Source organism: Leptidea sinapis, chromosome 27 (assembly GCF_905404315.1).
Source record: "Leptidea sinapis chromosome 27, ilLepSina1.1, whole genome shotgun sequence".
Taxonomy (NCBI): domain Eukaryota; kingdom Metazoa; phylum Arthropoda; class Insecta; order Lepidoptera; family Pieridae; genus Leptidea; species Leptidea sinapis.
The window spans coordinates 8,327,181-8,350,065 of NC_066291.1; the positions used below are offsets into that span (position 1 = coordinate 8,327,181).

The 22,885-nt window shown below is 33.0% G+C and overlaps 2 protein-coding genes across 3 annotated transcripts; one reads left to right on the top strand and one right to left on the bottom strand.

Moving 5' to 3' along the window:
• Window positions 1-470: 470 nt before the first annotated feature.
• On the top strand, window positions 471-2,966 carry LOC126972737 (uncharacterized). Of its 2 annotated transcripts, none has more exons than XM_050819656.1 (3): window positions 471-632; window positions 1,937-2,288; window positions 2,683-2,966. In XM_050819656.1, exons 1-3 carry the CDS (start codon window positions 577-579, stop codon window positions 2,884-2,886), a joined length of 612 nt encoding a protein of 203 aa, XP_050675613.1. In that variant the 5' UTR covers window positions 471-576; the 3' UTR covers window positions 2,887-2,966. The 2 variants fall into 2 exon arrangements, with proteins under 2 accessions (XP_050675613.1, XP_050675612.1); XM_050819655.1 differs by lacking the exon at window positions 471-632 and adding an exon at window positions 983-1,174.
• A 105-nt stretch (window positions 2,967-3,071) lies between these two features.
• On the bottom strand, window positions 3,072-10,936 carry LOC126972735 (RNA-binding protein 39). The gene is made up of 8 exons (XM_050819654.1): window positions 10,769-10,936; window positions 9,287-9,341; window positions 8,315-8,391; window positions 5,468-5,990; window positions 5,117-5,383; window positions 4,810-5,025; window positions 4,384-4,505; window positions 3,072-3,461 (listed from the first exon to the last, which is right to left on the bottom strand). Exons 2-8 carry the CDS (start codon window positions 9,338-9,340, stop codon window positions 3,173-3,175), a joined length of 1,548 nt encoding a protein of 515 aa, XP_050675611.1. The 5' UTR covers window position 9,341; window positions 10,769-10,936; the 3' UTR covers window positions 3,072-3,172.
• Window positions 10,937-22,885: the final 11,949 nt, after the last annotated feature.

A 22,885-nucleotide genomic window follows, 5' to 3' on the forward strand; every position in this document is an offset into this window, starting at 1 on the left:
ATAATTATTTCGTAAAATATGCTCCCTGTTGTTATAATGAAATTGTTTCACAGTAGAACTGTCAAACCGTGCGTCAATAAATTCTCTCACAGAAAATATGTCCATACAAAACAAATATTGGAAATAAATATAATTATTGGTCCCAAACCGAAATAAAAACTATCCTATCTCTCAAGTTGGACTAAACTGCACTCCATGAAGTAATACCCATTTAAATACGTTCATTAGTTTAGGAGTCCATCGCGGACGAACAACGTGTCACGTAATTTATATATATTAAGATATAGTTATATTCCTACTGCAAACATTGCTTTACCCTTTCTGTAGGTACATATTCAAACATAATAAAGGCCAAGGTAAGTGGGTATTAAATGGTGGTCTACTAGAACAAGATATTGGCTAAATTGTGCTGTATCTTCTTCAGAAGCTACAGTAGGAAGAATAGAAATACTAATGTGCGTTTATCCATGTCAATTCCTCATCATTTCAATTACAAATACATTACTAAACGTACTTATAAATTCCTGCGTAACTATCAGCTATATCATATAAAACCATAATAAGTAATCAACTATAATGTCAGGAGAGGCTGATCAAGATTGCACACGCTTGACTTCCTGTTTAAATGATTGGTAAGTACCAGCTGATGTAGGCATAGTTAGTAGCCAGCTAACTTTAATATAATTACGTAGAACATACCTAGGTACTTACATTGAGAAAACACTATACTATATAAATATTCATTATACAAAGCACAGTATCAAAGGTTATAAGTGAGTAAAGTAATTGAGAACTTTTATTAATTTAATGTAAACCAATCAAAATGCAAAAACTAATTGGTGTTAATGATTATTATTATCCAGCCCCCTTTATAGAGGTATCATCGTACCTATATACAGTGTAGACGTCACCAAAAGTAAAGATAATAAATGTCAAGCTAGTAGTAATCAATATTTGTTTTAATGTTTTGATAAAGATAATACCGGTTTACGCGATACGGCCGCATTTGGTTCAATGCGGTTGCTCTGTACGTATCACAATAAAATAAAATCTTATAGCACGTCCAGGCATTCACTACACACAGTATCAGTGTTAAAATGGCTCGATTTACAAGTGTTTCTTTGTTTTTCGTGGCTTTATTTATTGTGATTGAAATAATTCTAACTGAAAACAGGTAAGATGATGTTATTTTCTTAAATAACTAATGGAAAAAATAATAATGTTGAAGTAAGTTGGTACTTATTCGGGATGAATTCCAGATTGGCAAAATACTTAGTTCCAGTTTTTTGAGTGTGTTCTAAAAATAAATCATTTGTGATTACTTTGTTAACTGACATATAGAGGCCAAGTAACCTTGTAGTTTGGTTTAATTTTTCCCGCCGACACAATAATCTGACAGTATTACCTATAAATGTAGGGCTCGAAACGGCGTGTGAGTTGTGACACACAATAGAGGTAAAAACTTCATCAAGGCGCCATCATCTATTTTTTTGGTCTATAATAAAGTACCTACCTAATAATCTGCGCTTACAACACCCCGTGTAGGTATGCTTGAAAATATATCCGACAGAACTTGAATTAGAAACTAAGCAAATTTAAATAGGTACTGATAAAATTAGGAAAAATTCTTATAGATTTAAATAGAAGTATGATGTAATTTAAGATGAGGCGTGTATGTGTGAGATAAGTACTTAGATAGGAACATTACTTAGGTACCACACAACTGAAAGTTGACTAGCTCATCACAATATAGCAATATTTATGTACTAATATACTAATTATAGGTATATTAGTACTACCGGTTGGAGATAGCTACCTAATTTATAACTTTACACTACTATATGGATAAATTTTCTCCCTTTTCTCAAAGATCAAATACAATTAAAAATAAAACTATTCGATATTGGGGAACCTAATACGTTTTCTTTGTCAACAGTCATATTACTTCACCAAAACCGCAGTATATTTTCGACTTCACAAAGGGGGATGATGTTTACGGATGGACTGAACAATCAGACACAGTAAGAAGTGTAGGAATGTCCAAAGCTGTATTTGTGTTACACGAGAATACTGAATTCAGAAGAGCAATATTTTTCGCTTTATTGAACCCTCAGTCGAATGGAGCAGGATTTGCTGGAATACGGGCACAACAATTCTATGATCTAACTGGACATTCGAAATTGCAAATTTTGTGTCGAGGCCAAGGACAGTATAACGGTTTTAAAATTGTCTTAAGACATAAAGGTCTAAATGATGAACCTAATTATTCTTTTGAGCAATACTTTCAGGTAAGATACTCTATAGTGTATATTAGACCGTTAGGTAAGATTATAAAGTAGGTATTATAATGGCCACTAGTGCGTAAGAAGTCAATATAGTTCATTAGAACCACCCGGCATCTAAGCTGCGACGCCTTATCGTTCGGCGTCCACTGGAAAGGTGTCCCACGTTTTTACGCCGCATTATCAACCAGTGAACGTCGCGCAGTCCACTCATGCCCCGTGCGTTGTCAATGCGCAGTGAAAGCAAAACAAGTTAACACCAGGTAGTCCCCTCGCCGACCTCGCTTGGACAACTGGTGATGATCCGGAGTTGATCATGCGAGTGTATATCCATAAAACTTCATAAAAAATAGGGACCACATTTACTAATTATAAGGGATCATATGGTTTTCTTTTTCAGGCACCCAAAGATGAATTTGCTATAAGAACTCTACCATTTTGTGATTTCAAAGCATATTACAGAGGTAAAAGGGTGAACAATAATGAAACTCTCGATATATCTCAAATTACAAGTATTGGAATCCAAATGTATGGTGGAGTATATCAAACTGTGAAACAAAAAGGGCCTGCAACTCTAGAAGTGGACTGGATACGTGCTATATAGAACACTAACAAATTGATGAAATCAAGAATCTTCAAAAGTAAAATAAAGCATAATAATTAAAATCAAGTGAAGGAACACTTTATCTGTGTTATCATTTTATTGTGATACATACAAAATATGACCTTAGTAAAATTATAAACAATTATTCTTCCACAATATCTAATGCAAAATAATAAAAGGCAATGTACGATCAATATTTTATTTGTAATATAAGACAACACACTATATTCTTTCTATATTAGGGTGTACAGTTTAATAAAACATTAGTAATACCAATAATGTACATTTATCGTTGCCGCGTAGGAAGCAATAATGAGAGTGCAGTCATGGCATCGGGAAATAGTGAATGATAGTTTACAAGAGGAACATAGGCAGCTGTGATCACACGGCCAGCAAACCATCGTCCATGCAGAGTATTGACAGATGCAACTGCAGTTGCTATTGTTGGACACTTGCAGTAGACATTTCCTTGAGGAGACGCCTTATCCACATAAACATGTAACACCCCACCATGCTTGTTGCACTCACTGATAACATCATCCCGAATTTCAATATCCCAGTGTGGATTTGTTTCTCTGTAACAAAAAATAGGTGCATAAATTATTTTGCTAGTATCACCTGAGCAGAAATTATGAAAGTTAAACTGTATAAATGATATGTTTTGCCTATGATGTGAATTGAATGAACGAATGAAGTGAACTAAATTTGAACACAGACAATAAGGCTTATTCGCATGATAGACATATCAATTTCCATAACAAGTTAAATATTGAAACAAACCCCATAAAAGTATGTTGGGTTCAAAATTAATAGACTTCAAAAATAAAAACTTATGTTATTAAAAAAAATGTATTTAAACATGGCTTAGACATGCAATGTAGTGTGACCTAACTATAACAATGTCAGTGACCTTACAATAACAACATCTAAAATGGTGTTTATCTTTTTCTATTACATAATTGTGTTTACCTAAAATGTTGTTAAGCACAACATAAACTGAAACGTACAGGAACAATTAATGGAACGGAATGCAATTTTTGTCAGCTGTCATCTATAATCTAAATCTTCCATAAGAAAGATCTATCTGTCAGATAAGCTTTGACTTGTGTTTAAGTTAAGTTGATAATAGTTGAACGTTCAATGTAGATAATAGTTGAACACTAAACTAGATTTGTAATAGAACTTTTTTATATATAACAAGTGTTCAACACATCTTTGTAATAACACAATGTTTCAAAAAGACTATTAGAACTGTAGGAACAATATTTCTAATTATATGCCAAGGGGTGAAAATTAAGCAGGTTACTAAAAATTCTATTGACAAATTTCTGAAAGACCCAAAAAATTGGTCATTTTGTATGGAAAGGGGCTAAGATTTATATTTTACTTCTTGTCAGACAGTTCTGTGATCACTTAGCGTTCCCATAACAACTACTAAACATGTAGATATTGTGATAAGGACTTATTATTATATTATATTGCAAGAAGCAAACTTACGATGCTGGATCAAACATATTGTTGAGCATGAAGCATTGTGTTGCTATGGGCGGTGTTATTTGCGGCTGTGAAGCTAATGCAGATCCCGCTCCCATAAGTACTGAGGCAGCGGCCGGAGGAATCTGAAAATGTTACGTAATTATAATATGACAATATGAGCCAAACCAATTTTTTTATGATAAAATGTTAACAGGTTTTATCTTTACAGCCAATAGAAATTCTTTCCTATTGTAATTCAGTATTGGCTGAGTTATAGTAAACTTATTAAGCTTTTCAAGTGTACATTTTTAATTATATTAAAAAAATCCATTATATTAAATTTTTAAAATCAGCTTAATTTTTAAATTGTAAAGCCATCTAGTCAACCTGTATGCACATAACAGCATGCAATTTGTTTGTTTAAACAAAATTGATGTATTTATTTACCTGCAATCCTGTACCTTCTGCAAGTTTGAACATGAGCTGTAAACGACCTGTGGCACCAAGATCAACACCAGCTCGGTCTAATTCATCTGCATCAAACCGTGTATTGGTGCCTCCATCTGGGCGCTCAGTTACATTACCAACCTTCATAGGCCTACCAGCTAATTCAAATCCATTTAACTGTTCCATAGCTTTCTTAGCATCACCTGCGTGGTGGAACTGAAATAAATACATTATATTATATAGTATTAAGTGTTAAAAAATATGGTGATGATAATATTTTTAAAAATCTAGTCAAATTTATATTTACCGTAAGAAACCCATATCCTTTACTCTTTCCTGTTTCTGGATCAGTCATCAATTGTATTGTATCAATTTTCCCAAAAGGTTCAAAAATTCCTCTCAGCATGTCTTCGCTAATATTAAAATGTAAGGATCCAACATATAATCTTGTTGGCCCATTGCTAGTCTTTGGTGCCAGATTTGGCAGAGAATTACCAACTCTGTTCTTTTCTGCTTGGGTGTGTTGGACAATAATGGGGACTCCAAGTAATTTTTGTCCTGTTAAACCTAATGCCTGTCAATAAAAAAAATATTATTTATACAAAACACATGAAACACATAAATAGCAATAACATATTCAAATACATTGAATGCTTACCAATGGTACTGACTCAGCATCCTTAAACTCTATATATGCTATACCCTTAAACCTTCTAGTTTTATTGCATGTAATAAGCCGAACATCTCTGACTTTACCAACAGACGAGAAAAACTCTTCCAAATCTTTTGCTCTAATGCGCTGTGAAAGTTGCATGCAGAAAACAGTACGGAGATCCCTTTCTTCAGGAGGTAATTCTTCTAGTTTTGGTTCAATATTTACTGACTTTGATCGTTGATCCCTCTTTATTTCCTTTTCGCGGCTTCGTTCTTTCTTGTGTGTTGACTGCCTATCGCGACTGCGCTCTCGTTCGCGACTGTATTCTTTATCTTTGTCCCTGCTACGTCTCTTCTCTTTATCGCGTTCACGTTCACGTTCTCTATCTTTGTCCCTATGACTACGGTCTTTTTCTTTCTCCCTGCGATCTTTATCACGGTCTCCCCTATCACGTTTGTCATCTCGATCTCTGGAGCGGCGACTGTCCCTTTCACGCGATCTTCTTCGGTCTTTTGATTTACTGCGCCTATAAAATGAACTAGGAAGTTATTCTTGCAATCGGGTCAACAAAACTAACAATTTGCCAAATTTTAACCAATTGAGTCTAAGCTGCCCAATCTAGTTTTAGATATATTTTAAGTTCTTCAATTTGTGCCTATTGCTAATTATGTATAGGTATACATAATACGCTGTTCGATTATTCTGCATATTTAGGACCCATTATAAACATTTCATATAAGTATTATAACTGAAAAGATAATGATGTAAATACATATTAGCCCTACTAATATTATAAATGTGAATGAAAATTTGTTTATTACTTTCACGCCAAAGCCACCGATCCGATTATCATAAAATTTAGTACAGAGATAGACTTAGCTTAAAAAAGGACATAGGCTAAGACTAAAGCTTATAATAGGACATAGGCTACCTTTTATTGCAAAATAAATAAATGGAGGGGTGGAAATAGGGGATGGCAGTTTGTATGGAAATTCGTCATTATCTATACTAATATATAAAGCTGCAGTGTTTGTTTGTACGCGCTAATCTCTGGTACTACTGGTCCGATTTGAATGATTCTTTCAGTGTTGGGTAGTCCATTTATCGAGGAAGGCTATAGGCTATGTTTTTTTTTTATTAGGGATCCGTAATAAAATTGCTATTTTGTAACACAAGGTGTAAAATCGAAAACCTATTTTTGCGTGCGCTGCAAAAACTATTGACAATAGAACAAAATGATGTACAGGTCATAATATAGGCAATATTTTATTACTTATAAAACTATCGCGTGAATTAGACTTTATATGGCAAAACAACGTTTGCCGGGTCAGCTAGTCAAAGATAAAACTATATATTTTGTTCGAGCCTTTGACCTATATGGAGATCAAAGTTCACAGGGAAATACTATTAAAGAGACTGTCCACAATGACAAGAGATATGCGCTGTACCATAGAAGAGCGCTGCCAGTAGCGGAAAGAGCAGTTTGTGTGTGTATTATTTGAAAAGTATCCTAAAAAAATAAAAAAAATGCCCACAGTAACTATTCACCGCAGACAAAGAAGCGGGTAAAAGCTAGTATGTACATAAATAAAGGCAAAAAAATTGATTAATATTGTATGTAAAACACAATTGCATATTATTATCTATTTCGCAATTAAAACTAAATAATGGCATTGAGTTTTATTATAAACATGATGTTGCATAAATTAATGTTATACCTTAGATTATTTATAAGTCTAGATAGAGGCCCTTGCTGTTAGACAACGCATGACAACAGCCCAGTTATATTACTTTTGTGTGCATGACAATTTATACTTGCGATAAGTTAACTTTTTCGGTTTTGACATTGGCTAATTTGTGGTATACCTTCCACAGAAGCCACAGTAGGAAGAATATAATAGTCCCTTTTCTTTAGTGTGCGTGCGTTACTGAAAGAGGCTAACAGTTCGCCGCAAGCTCTTTTCAAAACAAATTAGGTATTACAAGTTCTTATTTTCAATGCAAATAATAATATATTCAGTGATGCAACAAAAATACTCCAACGTCATACTAAATGCCAAAAACTAGTAAATCAAAAAAAAGTAAATTAATAACTAAAATACATGAGTTATTGAGTACAGTAGATGCATTAATACACAAATAACGTAACTAAATGAAAGCATTATGCACTACACATATTGTGTAGTAACTCGTACCTGAACATGTTTTTGTATGTCATTTAAAGTTATTGTACTTTTTTTTGGTTCCAATATTGCTGTAAGCATTAAGAACTTATAAAAGTACCAATGGGTGAGCTGTAGTAGAGTCCAATTGATTTTTGCATATTTTTAGGATAAAAACCTATAGTATAAACCTTGGCTTTTCTGTAGTTGAATGACTTTTTTGTACCAGTGGATGGCTTCTTGCACAGGATGCCGGCTAAGTGTGAGCCACAGCGGCGCCTTTTTCTGCCGTGAAGCAATTATATTACAGCATTTTTGTATTTCAGTTTGCAGGGTGCAGTGAAATCAATTGCATACCACAAAAAATATTGGATTCTATTATATTTTTTATTAATATCATATTGTTTCAATTACATCAGGGCAGATATCATTTTACAATAAATAAAACAATAATTCTCATATAATATGAAAATTGATATGAAATAGAAAACAAAATTTTAGAAAAAAAAATATTATTAACCCTAAAAAGCTTGCCATTTAGACATACTTCATTATCATAAGTTGTACAGAATAGAATACCAGCTAATATTGACACAATTGGCCCAACTGACTCTAATGGATTTTCAAGAACAAGGCGACATCACATATTAGACAATGGGGTATACTTAATACCAATATTTTAACGTACCTCCTACTGCTCTCCTTGTCCGAATCTCTGTGCTTATCTGAATACTTGTCCGAGCGATGCTTCGAAGATGGATAATCCTGTCACACAAAGCACAAGGTAGAAGCAGCGCCACAGCATCACACGACGAGTGAATAAATAATAATTGCATTAGTTAAGATGAATTAGATAGTTGTATTAAAACATTTAAGAAACTCCATTGGCACAATAATTGCAGTTCATTATTGTGTCAATGAAACTCGCAGATTGGGTACCGATTCCTATATTATGTTACAATAAATAGCAGCTGACCAGTTTGGTTGTATCTGTCGATCATCCCTGTCCTTATCTACACTTACCGTTCAGATAACCACTGACAAAGGTTGTACACAGCGCTAACATCACACACGGATACTTCTGCAAAAGATTTAAGACCCATAAGCTCACGGTCTTTTGGAAAATGTTTTCTAAATACATTTTATTTAATAAATTCTTGAATTATTGATTTTTAAAATAAAATAATTATAGTAGTTGATACCTCGGGGGAGTTCAGGTCGGTGAAGTATGCTGGACTATTACCACAAAGTTCTATAAATACAAGAAATGATTCTCAAATGTAGTTCCGTTCTTTAAGTTACAACTGTCCAAAGATGTGTTTACAAATTGCATCAAACCTTATTTACAAATGTTGCCAAAAACATTATTAATTAAACATACACATCTTTAGACAGTTGAGATTTGCATAGTAAAGTAGTAAATATATTAAAAAAATTTAAAAGTAAAACATCAAAATGATCACAAATTATTTACTTCAAAAAATTATTAATTCTTTATAAGTTGAAATAGACATTTGGTCGAGAGATTACAAAAATGCATTAAGCATATTAAGGAATAGTTTAACATTTCAGAATGTATCTAAAGAATGATTTCCAAAAATGCTAACTCTATGATTTTATATTAGCTAATCTAAAATTAAAAAGAAATTATTCAACATACCGATTTATTGTAAGGGGCTTCAAGTAAAGCTTCTACATCTAGATCTTCCGCCATCCTAAAATTAAAGGGTACATATAAATTAGGAAAGTTATCTTATAAATATGACAATGAGTCCTATATTTATTCCTAATATATTATCTTAATTATTCTGATGTAAATTTTACCACCAAAATATATAAGATCATATTATATAATAATCTACAACAATGAATAAAAAGAGTTTTTTATGGGTATTCAAGTATAAAACTTTATAGTTTTAATTACATTTTTCAATAGTTTTGCTGGTTTGTATAATGAGATTCAATTTTGTATAATTTCATACAATGGCATTGCCCTGACTTTGTCTCTGGCTCATTCAACTCACATCAAAACCATTCATACAAGCTCTGTTATTTTTGGTGCTATACACTTCACCTGTGCTCTTTTCAATCCATCCACAACTTGACTATGGAATATCTGTCTATCATAAAACCAGCAATGCTCAACAGCTCTTCCAGTATAGCATACATGTGGGACACACCAATAAAGTCAAATAAACAATCTTGAATCATCATTAAATTACTGAATCTACCATATAAAAAGTAAGCTAAGAATCTTCAAGAAACTAAACAGCCAATCCTTTAAATCAATGTTTACAATATTGTATGAATGATATTGAAAGTTTATTAGCATTTTTAAATATCAAATAGTTTGTATAAATATAAATCATCTTATATTGGATGGATCAATCTTTAGAACTTGAATTAATTGTTTTTTAAGGATGCTTACTGTATTAATTAACCCCATGTTTACTGTCGTTGCCATCTGGCAACAATACAATGATTTATCAACTATAACAGATTTAGCATGCATTACTTATCAGGTTACACATGTTTGTTCTATTCCATAAAAAAAAAATTGACCTTTCATAACACTTCACTCCACATTTATTCAGTAAATTATTTTGAAGTCAATCAAGCTTCATCCACCCTCTCTACATGACCAAACCAGCCAACATTTTCTTCACTACCTCTTCTTTGATGATTAACGTTGATCTTCACTTACAGTTACGTGCAAGCTTATTTTTCTCACAGTTCTAAGTTAATAACTATATCTGCGCTAAATTTAGACACTGAATAAATATTTTATATGTGGTGAATGCTTTTATATTACGTTATTGTGACTACTGGGTAAATATTTAAATAGTAGATAGGTAGATAGTACCTTTATAACAAGAAATTGCTGTAATATAGCCTATTAGTCACTACAACCATTTATTCTAGAATTGCCACATTGTCATCGTTAATTTTACCAGGTGGACTTTAGTACACAAAGCTTTGATTTAATGATAAAATTTGAGTATTATAATTTCTGGTCTGTTATTTATCTACATAGATTTCGGAACAACGACAGTGAATGAAGGAATTCCTCGTAGTACAATTATTGAAACAACAAAATGGCGAATGATAAAATAATTGTCTGTAATGCATCACATCTACTTACCTATAAAACACTAATAATTACTATTATTCAAAAAATGCTGTTTATAGATTTTCTTTAAATTAAGATACGTTTAAATAATATTAAAGTAAAATTAATTACTATCGGCTTAAAATATCGCGTTCAATAAAAAACAGTGATGAAGAATCACGAAGAGCCCAGATAACCGCGACATTGAAATTTGAAGTTTTAACTTTGAGGCTTGAGTCTTGACCCATTGACCAAAGAGGATGTAAATACTTCGTGATTTAAATTAAGATTAGTATGAAACGTGCAGTAAGATTTGACATTAAGCAAAACTTATGAGTTATCGCAGATGCAGAATAAATAATATATTCTTTGGTTAAGGCTTATCAGGGATGGCGATTCTTTCTCAAAATGATTAATTTGTAGGTTATCAATCAAGGTCTATAAGATCGATATCTAAAAAATCTTTTTTTTCCCCTAATTTGCATTATAATATAAATATAATGCGATTTTATGATAAACAAGAAACATATCGTAATAAATGATCTCTGATCGATAAAATCAGTTGTGGTGATATGCAAGGTGCAGAATCACAGCATTCGACGTTTCACATTAAGATCACATTTCCAGTTTCACATTAAGAAAGGGTCTAAATACCCCTCACGCTGAGTGTCCCGTGTGATAATTTTAAAATTCCAATAAAATTACTTACATACGAATGAAATCGATAACTCACTTTTTGAAGTCGGTTAGCAGCGGCGTGCATATCATATATGCCTTTAGGCATTGCCGACCTCGTCTGAAAGTATTGAATAAATAAAATCAATAACTCAATTAATAATAAAATTAAAATATTAAATAATAAAGTTGATTAATGTTTAATTTGGTTCCGTTATTCTATAACCAAAGTTCTATTGAACTTTTTCATTCATTTCCTTACCTAGCGTAATACTAAATCCGTAAGGTCCCGATAATCCCTATACGACGCAACGAGTAATTCATATTATTTATTTACAAAAGTATTGGTCACAGTTAAACGATATTCAGTAACGCATGGGCAGTAGGCATGCCTACTAACGAATTTCAGCGAGACAAAACGTTTACTCCCGAGTCTCGCCCCCACATCTGTCTCACTTGCTCCATATTAGGAGTTTATGACTGTTCCGGTTTCGATTTCTATTTGATTTGTGTTTAAAATAGGTATTTGGTAAGAAAAATTTAATAGAGAAATTTAATTAGTGTGCCGGCTATATAGGTACAGTTTTCAATAATAAATTATTATTTTTTTCTTATAATAGACCAGTACCAAATATTACTTTACAAGTAATGTTCAAGCATTTTTGAGATATTTGTGTTGGTGAAAAATAACCGTTCGACTTTGAAGTTACAGCCCAAAAAACTTTGACACAAATTGACATGTAGAGAGTACAACGTTAAAAACTTCGCGTTATGAGGTGTGCAATATCTAAATTCTAACCATTATATTATTAGGTAAGAAAGTACTTGTACCTCCAATAACACAAACTTAAATATTAGGTTGACCATATGGTACGGAAACTATATGCGAAAAACAAACAACTTCAGTATACAACGTGAAACTTAATGGGTATACTATGCTTTGAACCAGACATTCCTTAGGTCATCTGTAATGACTATGTGAAGTCAGAAATAAATTAGCATTATATTTTAATACAATATTTAAATCTCTAAGTTTTCGCAAAAACTATGATTCCCTCAACCCTAATCAGTTGTTTTTTTGAACTCTCTTTGACCTAAAACAGATGAAAGACGTAGATGTGACATAATATCAGATAATAGTAAAATGCCTACTATTTATTGCAGCTGTGAAGCAATTTGTGTTCTCATTTTGCCATGAAGACAAATGTTATTTTGTATTTGCATTTGCTTTAGCTGACATTGCAAATACTTCTAAATTTGTATTTACTGTAGTTATGTATTACCCAATAAAGATAGTTAATTCTAATCTAATTATGAAACTTTGTTATGTTAGTATTTACTCTGATTTCCGCGAGTGTTACACATTTAAATAAAACACGTTTAAAAGATAAAAACTAGCGTTATTGTAACTGTGTTTTTACATTTTGTGTTTATTTAAATATGTTGAAAAGATCGGCCTGTCTGCGTTAATACTCTTTGAATTGTGCTTTGAAACACGATATTTAATGCTCCATGTGTGTGTAAATGTCTATTCTAAAGGCACCCTACACACTGCACCATTTTTAATTCAAGATTTGTTTATTATATTGGAAATTAAATGAGTTCACATTTTTGATAAGTTATTACGTGACCACTTCAATGTAGAATTATTTGAAGTTTTCTTCAAGTTACATTGAAAATAATTCCAAATTTGTAATTATAGATTATGGGTACCAAACGGCACCTTTTTCTGCCGTGAAGCAAAAATGTGTAAGCATTATTATGGTTTGGTTTGAATGGCACTGTAGCTGTTGTTATTACTGGGCAAATGAGACTTGACATTTTAATTCAAAAATGTTTTATCCAATAAAGATAATTCTAATAGACTCCTATTAAGAAATTGTTCTTCACGGATTTTTTTGTCAAATATGGATATCTTTGACCACCCTCGTATTAATAATAGGTACTCCATTCCCGGACCGGGTTTTCTACCCGGCCTGGGTATGGAATGGGGCAGTTATTGAGTTTTTCGTAGGAAATTTCTCACTAGCAGCCCATAGTTCAGTAATGTACATGCTCGCCCCCTATTACGTGGGAATTAAACATAGTGAAACGTGGGTGGAAAAAATACACCTCTAACCCTTCAGGAATACAGATGTGAAACTGTAATGTTATGTAATTTCTTATATTGTTTATTTGTTTCGCAATAACAGGAAGTAAAAAATGAATGAATAAATACATAGACACAAGCCACATTTCATGTAGTGTGCATACTCCTTAATCATAGATTATTGTTTATGTTTAACTCCATAGGTAGGTGACCTCATTCTGTTTATAAACCAAGTTAGGGTTGTCTAAGAAAAGAAATTGAAAAATAATATTTTTAATTTTGTAGGGAAGTTTTTTTCTTTTTTTTTAATTATTTGTTAAAACTTAAACATCACCATACTATTGCATATGACCCAAATAACGTACCTTTTATACCCTTTCTGGTTCACGTTGTATAGATCTCAAAACTTAGTACTGTCAAACTAAAGCGCAGTTCTACGGCTAGTTAGATCTGCAGTGCTTACCTTGCTAGAAAATCAATGCACGCCACTGTCGGATAGTTAACGAGGATCTAAATTACGAAAGCATAAATATACTATACATACATATATTATAAATAAAAATAGAAATTATATACTAGTTTTAGAATAATATACGAAACGCACCACGCACAATATACAAAATTTGCAACACTACTAGGAAACACAGATTTAATTGAAAACCTCCTTTTGGAGTCGGTAAAAAGGGAATTATTGGGAAATAAGTAAAGAAATAAAACTTAACAAAACCACTAATTTTAAATCCATTTAGATAGTTTTTATATGTTATTATTATTATGTTTTTTTTATGTGGAATGAACTTCCTTGTGCGGTGTTTCCGGGACGATACGACCTTCAAAAAAGAGCATACAGCGTCCTTAAGGGCCGGCAACGCTCCTGTGATTCCTCTGGTGTTGCAAGAGATTGTGGGCGGCGGTGATCACTTAACAACAGGTAACCCATACGCTAGTTTGTTTCCTATTCCATAAAAAAAATTAAAAATTATACGTATTAATGTGATTTTATTTCTGCTTTCCCAAATGTATTATTATTATATAATATCATTAAAATTAATTATTAAGCTAGCCAGCTTAGCTTGGATCTGAGCGGGTAGCAGGTATGGTTTATAGACTATAAGCCTGCCCTTAATGGGCGAATTAAGAAAAAAAATCCGGATAGCATAATATGATCTCGTTAGAGTAAAAGTGTTCTGTGAATCTAATTATCTTTCAGTGATGTCAGATGTACTGAGTCACTGTTTTGGTAGATCGAGTCGACTTGAATCGAAGTACGGCCGTTTTCGATACCCTATGTTTTGTTTGGGATAAACTGCTATCCCCGTTTCATGGCAAGATCTTATCTATCCATAGTCTGCGTTTCTCAATCAAGGACAAGTGTTATCTGTCTGTTAACAATGACGAATACCTTGTTCCCTGTTGAAACGTTTAGTTCTTTGCTGCACAAATACAAATAAATAATTACATTTCAGTTAGGGCTTCCAATCCCGCGGCCTGTATTCAATCTCGGCATTAGTGGGACTACGAATTTTCAATCCCGTGGGATCTCGGTATTTGCGGGATCCCGCATATTGAAAATATGTACATTTTAAAACAATGAATTTATCTACTCCACAGTTATTTACGTACATATTACTGTTTTTTTTTCACAAAAAAAAACAATAACAAATTCTATATAAAAAGCAAAATAAACAATCGTTTTCAAAAAATACACAACGCAAAATTACAAAATCAACAAAAAAAAAAACATTTTAAACTGATAAATTATTACTTAATTATAAAGTTTTTCAGCTTTTAATATTAACTGAAAATGTTTGCGAAAGAAATACAACATTTCCAAACCGTCGTCTGCCAAACTACTGCGTATTTTACTCTTGCCTGACCATAAAATGTCCTTTCTGCTTCCACACTTATTCCACGGTGTTCCTTTTAAGGGCTTGTACGTGAATGAATCTTTCATTCACGTACACACCCTTAAATTTTTATTCTATTCTAAAAGGATGTATCAATAAACATCACGAAAATACAACAGTTAATAACTTGAGTTATTAAGAATAATAATTCACGCAGATTATCCTATTTTGCATCGCATGCACGCTTTTTTCAGTCCTGCAAATCCCGCGGATCCCGCGCCCGTAATCCCGCATCTCGCGGGATTGGAAAATCAAGGAAGGGCTTCCAATCCCGCAATACCGAGATCTCGGTATTGCGGGATTGGAAGCCCTAATTTCAATTATTGCTAAAACTAAATACATCGCAGACGAAATATATAACATTACTGCCACCAAGTAAGGTGTTAATTTTAATGAATGATTGATTTAATGTTATCTGTACATGTTAATACATATATATTTGTATACGTATATAGAACGCCCTAGTTAGAGTGAAAGTGTTCTGTGACAACGCCGCTTGAACATTTTTGACGACCTTTTATTAAGCGACTGTGAAACTAGTTGTTTATACGTTAAACTTAAATTAATAAATAAAAATGAATACGTTAAACTAGTAGCTTTACGTCAATGCATTTTCTTTTTTTTTTATATAATTATAGTATTAGATAAATAAAACATAATACGTAGTTTTTAATACGTCAAGTTTAAAAAAAAACTTAGATTTAAGAAAGAAAATAAATACATGTGAATAGAAATACAAAAGAAGACAATATATTTCCTAACCATCATTAAAGTTCTGACTGCAATATTCACTAAATATTTCAATAGGCAATCGTGGTTTATATGAAATTACTTTTGTAATTATCTTTTGTTGTGCTATGGTCCTGAGGAAGAAAGCTCCTTGAAAAGCGCACTGTGGAGGACCGCCACACATCCAGATGGTGGGGATGATATCCTAACTTGTGGCGTGTCGTGCGAAGGTGGAATAGGATATTCAAATTCAAATATTTTTATTCAAAATAGGATGTGAAATCACTTATTGAAAGTCAAAAAAAACTACCACATAAACAGGTTTAACTACCGATTAACAGGTTTGGCCTAGTCTATACTAGTTCAGCCGATATTTATGCAACTTATTAATTGAATCAAAATCAATTTCACTTATTTTTACATAGGGTATTCTGACGGTATTTGGAATTTCAGAGAACCTCTTTTTCTTAAAATTGCACCTGTTTGCAAGTAATTTTTTAAGCAGCTGCACTTTATACAACCTTGCCTTGATCCAACTGAATGTTTTGTGACTTCAGTCCTTTGGGATATTTATAAGCAATTATTTAGCAATTCATTTATATATATAAATGAATTGCTGTTCGTTAGTGTCGCTAAAACTCAAGAACAGCTGGACTGATTTGGCTAATTTTGATCTTGTATTGTTTGTTTAGAAGTCCAGAGAAGGTTTAAAAGGTAAATATATATTTATCAGCACATGCTTTTCATTATTGTGTTTAATTCATTTACATTCCTAATCATCGGTTGAGTATGTGACTGTGTCGTGAGATTTAATTTCGTTAGAGGTAATTTTAGTCATAATATTATTTTGACAACACCTAAAACTACTGCTGTCAAAACTATAGCTAACTAAAAGGGGCACGCGGAGTCTACTTCTATAGTGTCAATATTCTAAGACTTATCCCTAATTTCTCATCATTTTCTTAGGCATTGTCGCATTTCTCTTGAATAAAGTCATAGACCAAGTATAGTTACTATTGTCTGTGAATAAAGTGGTTAGGTATATTGTATTTGGCTTTGATTTTCATCAATTTACAATGTACAGTAGGTACTCTTTTGATTGAAAAGAGTGGCCGTTGTGTTTCTTGTGTGTTCTTCTCAAAAGCTCTACTTTTTCCGAATATTATGGTAGATTCAGTAACTTAAAATAAATATTTATAGTGAAGATGGGTTGGACTTAGTATCCCTTAGCACGAATTTGGATGTAAAAAATATTGTAGTTGATAGAGCTTTAGTCCACGATTATAATGATACCACTCTTATTACAAGCTTCTTACTTCTTACTTCAAGCTTCCCTTTTATACGTCTGTGGGCTAAAACCTGTCATAAAATGATTTTGGTTTCTTAGTAAAATATAAGTACAGGCAAAGGGTTCAAGCTCATACAGCCATAAATTGTATGAAAAACAGTGAAATGAAATTTAACAAATAGTCTGTGACAGATAGGCTTCATCGATAATTATTTTTATATAAAAAGAACTACAATTCATTAAAATTGGTTAGGTTAGGTTGTTTTAGAACAGTTAAAACAACGCACGAGCCGAGCGTAGCGTGCCGCGGCAGCGGCCTGCGAGTGCCAGAACCAAATTGTAGGCGTTTCTCCCCATTAACAAATTAGGGAGGGGGAGGTTCGACTTTTATTTTGGTTTTTCTTGAAAACTGTGTATTACATTGTAATAAGAGTGGTAGCACTATAATCGTGGACCAAAGCTCTATCAACTACAATTCATTAAAATTGCTTAGGTTAGGTTATGTTAAAATAACGCACGAGCCGAGCGTAGCATGCCGTGGCAGCGGCGATAAAGGTTTGGGGATTGATGAACATGAACAGTAAACCCTTTTATAAATGTTTTCCTTTTATCTAAAAATAATTATTGATAAAGCCGTCTAATCTGTCTTAGACTATCTTTTACATTTCATTTCACTGTTTTTCATACAATTTATGGCTGTACGGGCTTAAACCCTTTGCCTGTCCAAATATTTCTAGCCTCCTGCCGCGATGTCAGTAGTGTTTATTTACGTGATTTATCTGTTTTAGGTAGGAAATTTTTTCGTTATTTTCTTGAAAACGGTGCATTACCTTGTAATAAGAGTGGTATCATTGTAATCGTGGACTAAAGCTCTATCAACAACAATATTTTTTACATCCAAATTCGTGCTAAGAGATACTAAGTTTTAACCGTGAAGATTCCTATGTGCTAAGTTTAAGCCTAATTGAATAAAGTTTATTTGACTTTGAAATCTTATTTTTTTTTCTCTTCCATAATTGATTCTTCTTCTGCACACATTAAAGAAAAAATTACCAAATCCTCGTCTCTATCGCTCATCTAGAATGCTATAGAAAATAGGAATGACGCAAGCTGCCGTTTACTGCAGTTGTAAATTGTAATGCGATAGGTACCGTCGAGTGACGTCGATTAATCGATTATCAAGATGATCGTTTGCAATCGATTATCATTTAGATAATCGTTTACAATCGATTATTGAGAGTAAGCCGTTTAAGTTATGGTAACCCTACATACAATTTGTATGTAGGAGAAATCCCGAATTATGTTTATAGCATTGTATTACGGTTTTAGAGACTTTTAGCTTCATTAGTGCATAATACGAATATGATCTCAGACGCTGTAATAGTTTTCGTTTAACTTCAAGTTCTGAGTGGAATCTTTCGTGAATTTGTAATGAAACGCCGTGAAAGTGTTTCTTATGTATGGACATATTTTGATAAAACTGGCCAGGAAGCAACATGTAAATTGTGTAAAAAACAAATTAAACTCTGTGGAAACACTATAAATCTGTGAGAACATTTAAAAAGAATAATAGATTGAAGACCAGAAACCTTCTACAAGCAGAAGCTCAGCTACAGAAGAATCAGAAATACCAAAGGTAGGCGATCATAGTGGAAAAAATTTAAGCAGACACGAACTAAACCAGTAGCAAACCCAAAATATTGACTCTGCTCTTTTGCAAATGGTTTGTCTAGATTACCAACCATTGCAAGTATCTGAAAATAAAGGATTTCTTAACTTTGTTAGAATCTTACAACAAGAGATTTGTGGCAATGAAACGGTCTACATACCTCCAAGCAGAAAAGTGTTAACACAATCTATTTTATGCAAACACTATGAAAAAGCATGAAAAAGCAAATGCAAACACTATCAAAAAGCACGATTGTAGGTTATTTTAAACGATGTGGAATACATGGCTGCAACCACAGATATATGGACATCTGATTCTAATAAGTCGTATATTACTATTACTGGCCACTGCCTTTACAATGATGAATTGCAATTCCAAGTCCACATACCGGAGAACACATAGCTGAACATTCTCGTCAAATATTTGAAGAATTTGGTATTCTACAAAAAATAGTTACAATTGTTTCAGACAATGCAACGATATGGAAAAAGCGATAAATTAGAATCTTCAAAAACACCACCATCCATGTATAGCACACACTCTGAATCTGAGTATTAAAGAAACACTTACTGGAAATCCAACTCTAAAAAATGTTATTCTGAAATGCAAACGTATCGTAGCCCATTTTCGACACAGCGCCAAAAGTACCGAGATTCTGTCTGCAATACAAAAGTAAATGAATATGCCAATTTTAAAATTAAAACAAGACAGAAACTAGATGGAAAAGCATAAGTATTATGTTTGCGAAACTGTGTGAAGTAAATATCCCACTTACGATTGCTTTAGCAGAAATTGATCTTGCACTGGAATCCTTTGATAATACTGAGTGGAAAGTATTAATGGACTGTGTGGCACTTCTAAAAAATATTGAAGAAATTACAGAACAACTATCCGGAGGAAATATCCAACCATGGGAATGTTAATTCCATTAATTCGAAGACTGCAGTATAACTTAAATGCAACCAATACCGAAACACTAACTGGAGGTCAAGTGAAAGAAACATTATTAGAAGTCCTAAAAAGACGACTTGGCTCACTAGAAAGCAACAAACATGTGGCAATAGCTTTTCTGCTGGACCCACGTTTTAAAAAACTTGCGTTCGGTACGGATAGTAATGCAGCGTATGCCCAACAACGTTGTCTTGAATAACTTACTTATCTCAGAAACTGCACTCCAGGGACTAGTGAGCTAGTAATTACGCAGCCACAGCAACTTGAGCAAGTAACTGCAAAACCATCGATCTGGGATCATTTTGAGCAGAAGAAGTCAAATTTTATCGCAACAACTGCATCTTCAACTGAAAATATAATAAATTTACGACAATACTTAGAATTGCCACCACAAGGACAAGCAATCCTCTATTGTATTGGAAGAGCATGGAAACAAATAACCCGCATCTGTACAAATTACATCTGAAATATTCGTGCATCCCAGCCACCTCTGTTCCCTCAGAGAGAATTTTCTCTAAAGCTGGTCAGTTCAAATTTAAGGAGGATTAGCCTGCTGCCAAAACATCTTGATTACATAATTTTTTTAAATGCTTACTGGACACTGATTCGAAATTGATTGATTAGTTTGATTTTTAATATATAAAAGTGTCATTTTAAATAAATATATGATTTGATTCTGTTTTGTTTCATTTTTATAATCTGGATGTAAGACAATTTGTAACAATTTTTATTTCGAACTAATAATCGATTATCGTTGATCGCATTATCGATTAGATAAATAATCGAATCGGCATACCATTAGTATGAACATGACCAGAGCGTCGCTGCACTGCACGTCGCGGCAGAGTTGCCTACGAGAGAATATTTTGACGCGCAGTGCAGCGACGCTCAGTGCGATCGCTAGTGGGCGACGTGGGCGTGTCGCTTCAGTATGCAGTATTTTAATAACTAAATAAAAATAGTTTCATTATAAATTTTATTAGTTTAATTTAATTACTATATTATTCTTATATATTGGATGCATACCCTAACAAACTAATTTATTTTGTATATTACAGCCATTGTAAAATACTCTATTGATTGAAAAAATTGGCCGTTGTATTTCTTGTATGTTCTTTTTAAGAGCTCTACTTTTTCCGAACATTATAGTAGATTCAATAATTTAAAAGAACAATTTATCGTGACGATTCAAAAGCGCTTAGTTGAAGCCTAATTGAGTAAAGTCTATTTGACTTTAAATTTTTTTTTCTATTCCCTTAACAATTTCTTCTTCTGCACACATTAAAGAAATAATGACTAAATTCTCGTCACTATCACCTATCTTGTAATGTTGCTCGCAGGCGAAGTGCTACAGAAATGACCTTTAGTTTATGTTTGAAATATTACAAACTAGCTGTCCGACAGACGTTGTTCTGTTCATAATAAAAAAAAAAACTCTTGCGAATGGAATTTTGAAAACTCTGTTCTTAACTGACCTCTACTGGGTGAAAAGAATATTCCTACCAAATTTCAAGTCTAGTGGTTCCAGAGATATCGTGATGAGTGACTATATACGTGGAAATCTCTTATATATATATATATATATAGATTGAACATGGGAAATAGATTGTCTTGATTCAGACCACAAACTTTCAAGGATTGGCCTTAAGATTTGAATGGTCAGGCCGAATGCGAGACGGATCGGAAATTAAAGATTTGCGGGCTAACTCGACATGCAAAATTTTCATTATATCTACATCTGTCCTTATATCTACAATATCAAAAGCAAAACCCGTATTACTGATTTATAAACACTTTTTTTTAGAATTAGCATACACAATACACAGGAATAAGTATAGTAGGTATGTTATTCTTCTACTGTATTGTGTGTAAGTATGTAAATAAAGAAATACCTTGAATGTCGCATTAAAACCTTGTTCTTAGATGTCTGCCCCAAATGAGGTCATTTGGAAACAAACATTGTATTTTTGAGTGTTTTCTAGAAAATGGCAGCACAATTCTTGCGTTTCTCCGTAGAATACTCGCAAACAATGTCCATCGGCCCAATGCGAAAGATAGTATGCAAGCAGTACTACAGTACAGTATAAGTACTGCAATCGTATCGACACGCTGCTCGATTCAAATCAGTACTTCATACATTTCTTTTTGTGCGTCGAAAATTATCTATAAGTTGTTGGTCTCTGAGGTTTTACTGGACGATTTCGCATTGCCAGCCGATTCGTTTTACGGGCTGCTACGCTTTGCTCTTGTGATTCATAGCACGACGTCGATCCATACTAACGCGGTTCTTTTCTTCAGTCCTTTCATTCGCAATGTTTCGAATCCTAGTTGCATTACGTCTTTGTCAGGAATAATTTGATCGTCTTAGTCGTGATATTGTTAATGAAATATCGGCACAATAAGCTAATAGTCACTCGCACACTCGAAACAAACACACCAACCAGTCAACTTGAATAACATGTCGTGCACTGTAAGTTGTATTTTATTACTCAAATCAAAATCAAATCAAATCAAAATCAGTTTATTCACGTAGGTCACGGAAATGACACTTATGAATGTCAAAAAAAAATCTCATTGAATCTACCGCTACTTCGTAAAGGGTTGAGCTTATGAGAAGAAGTAGCAAGAAACTCATTGCAACTCTTTTACATCAAGAAACTCATGTAGCGTGAAACTAACAAAAAACTTCATTGAATTCTTTCTTTTCTCGAGATGTCATGAAAATGTCAATCCATACAAAATGTATCAGAAAATAATTATTTTTTATAATAATATTTTTTCGTGATTTTTTCAATATTTTATTACTTATTATCCTATTCCGGACTAAGAGAAATCCAAAAAA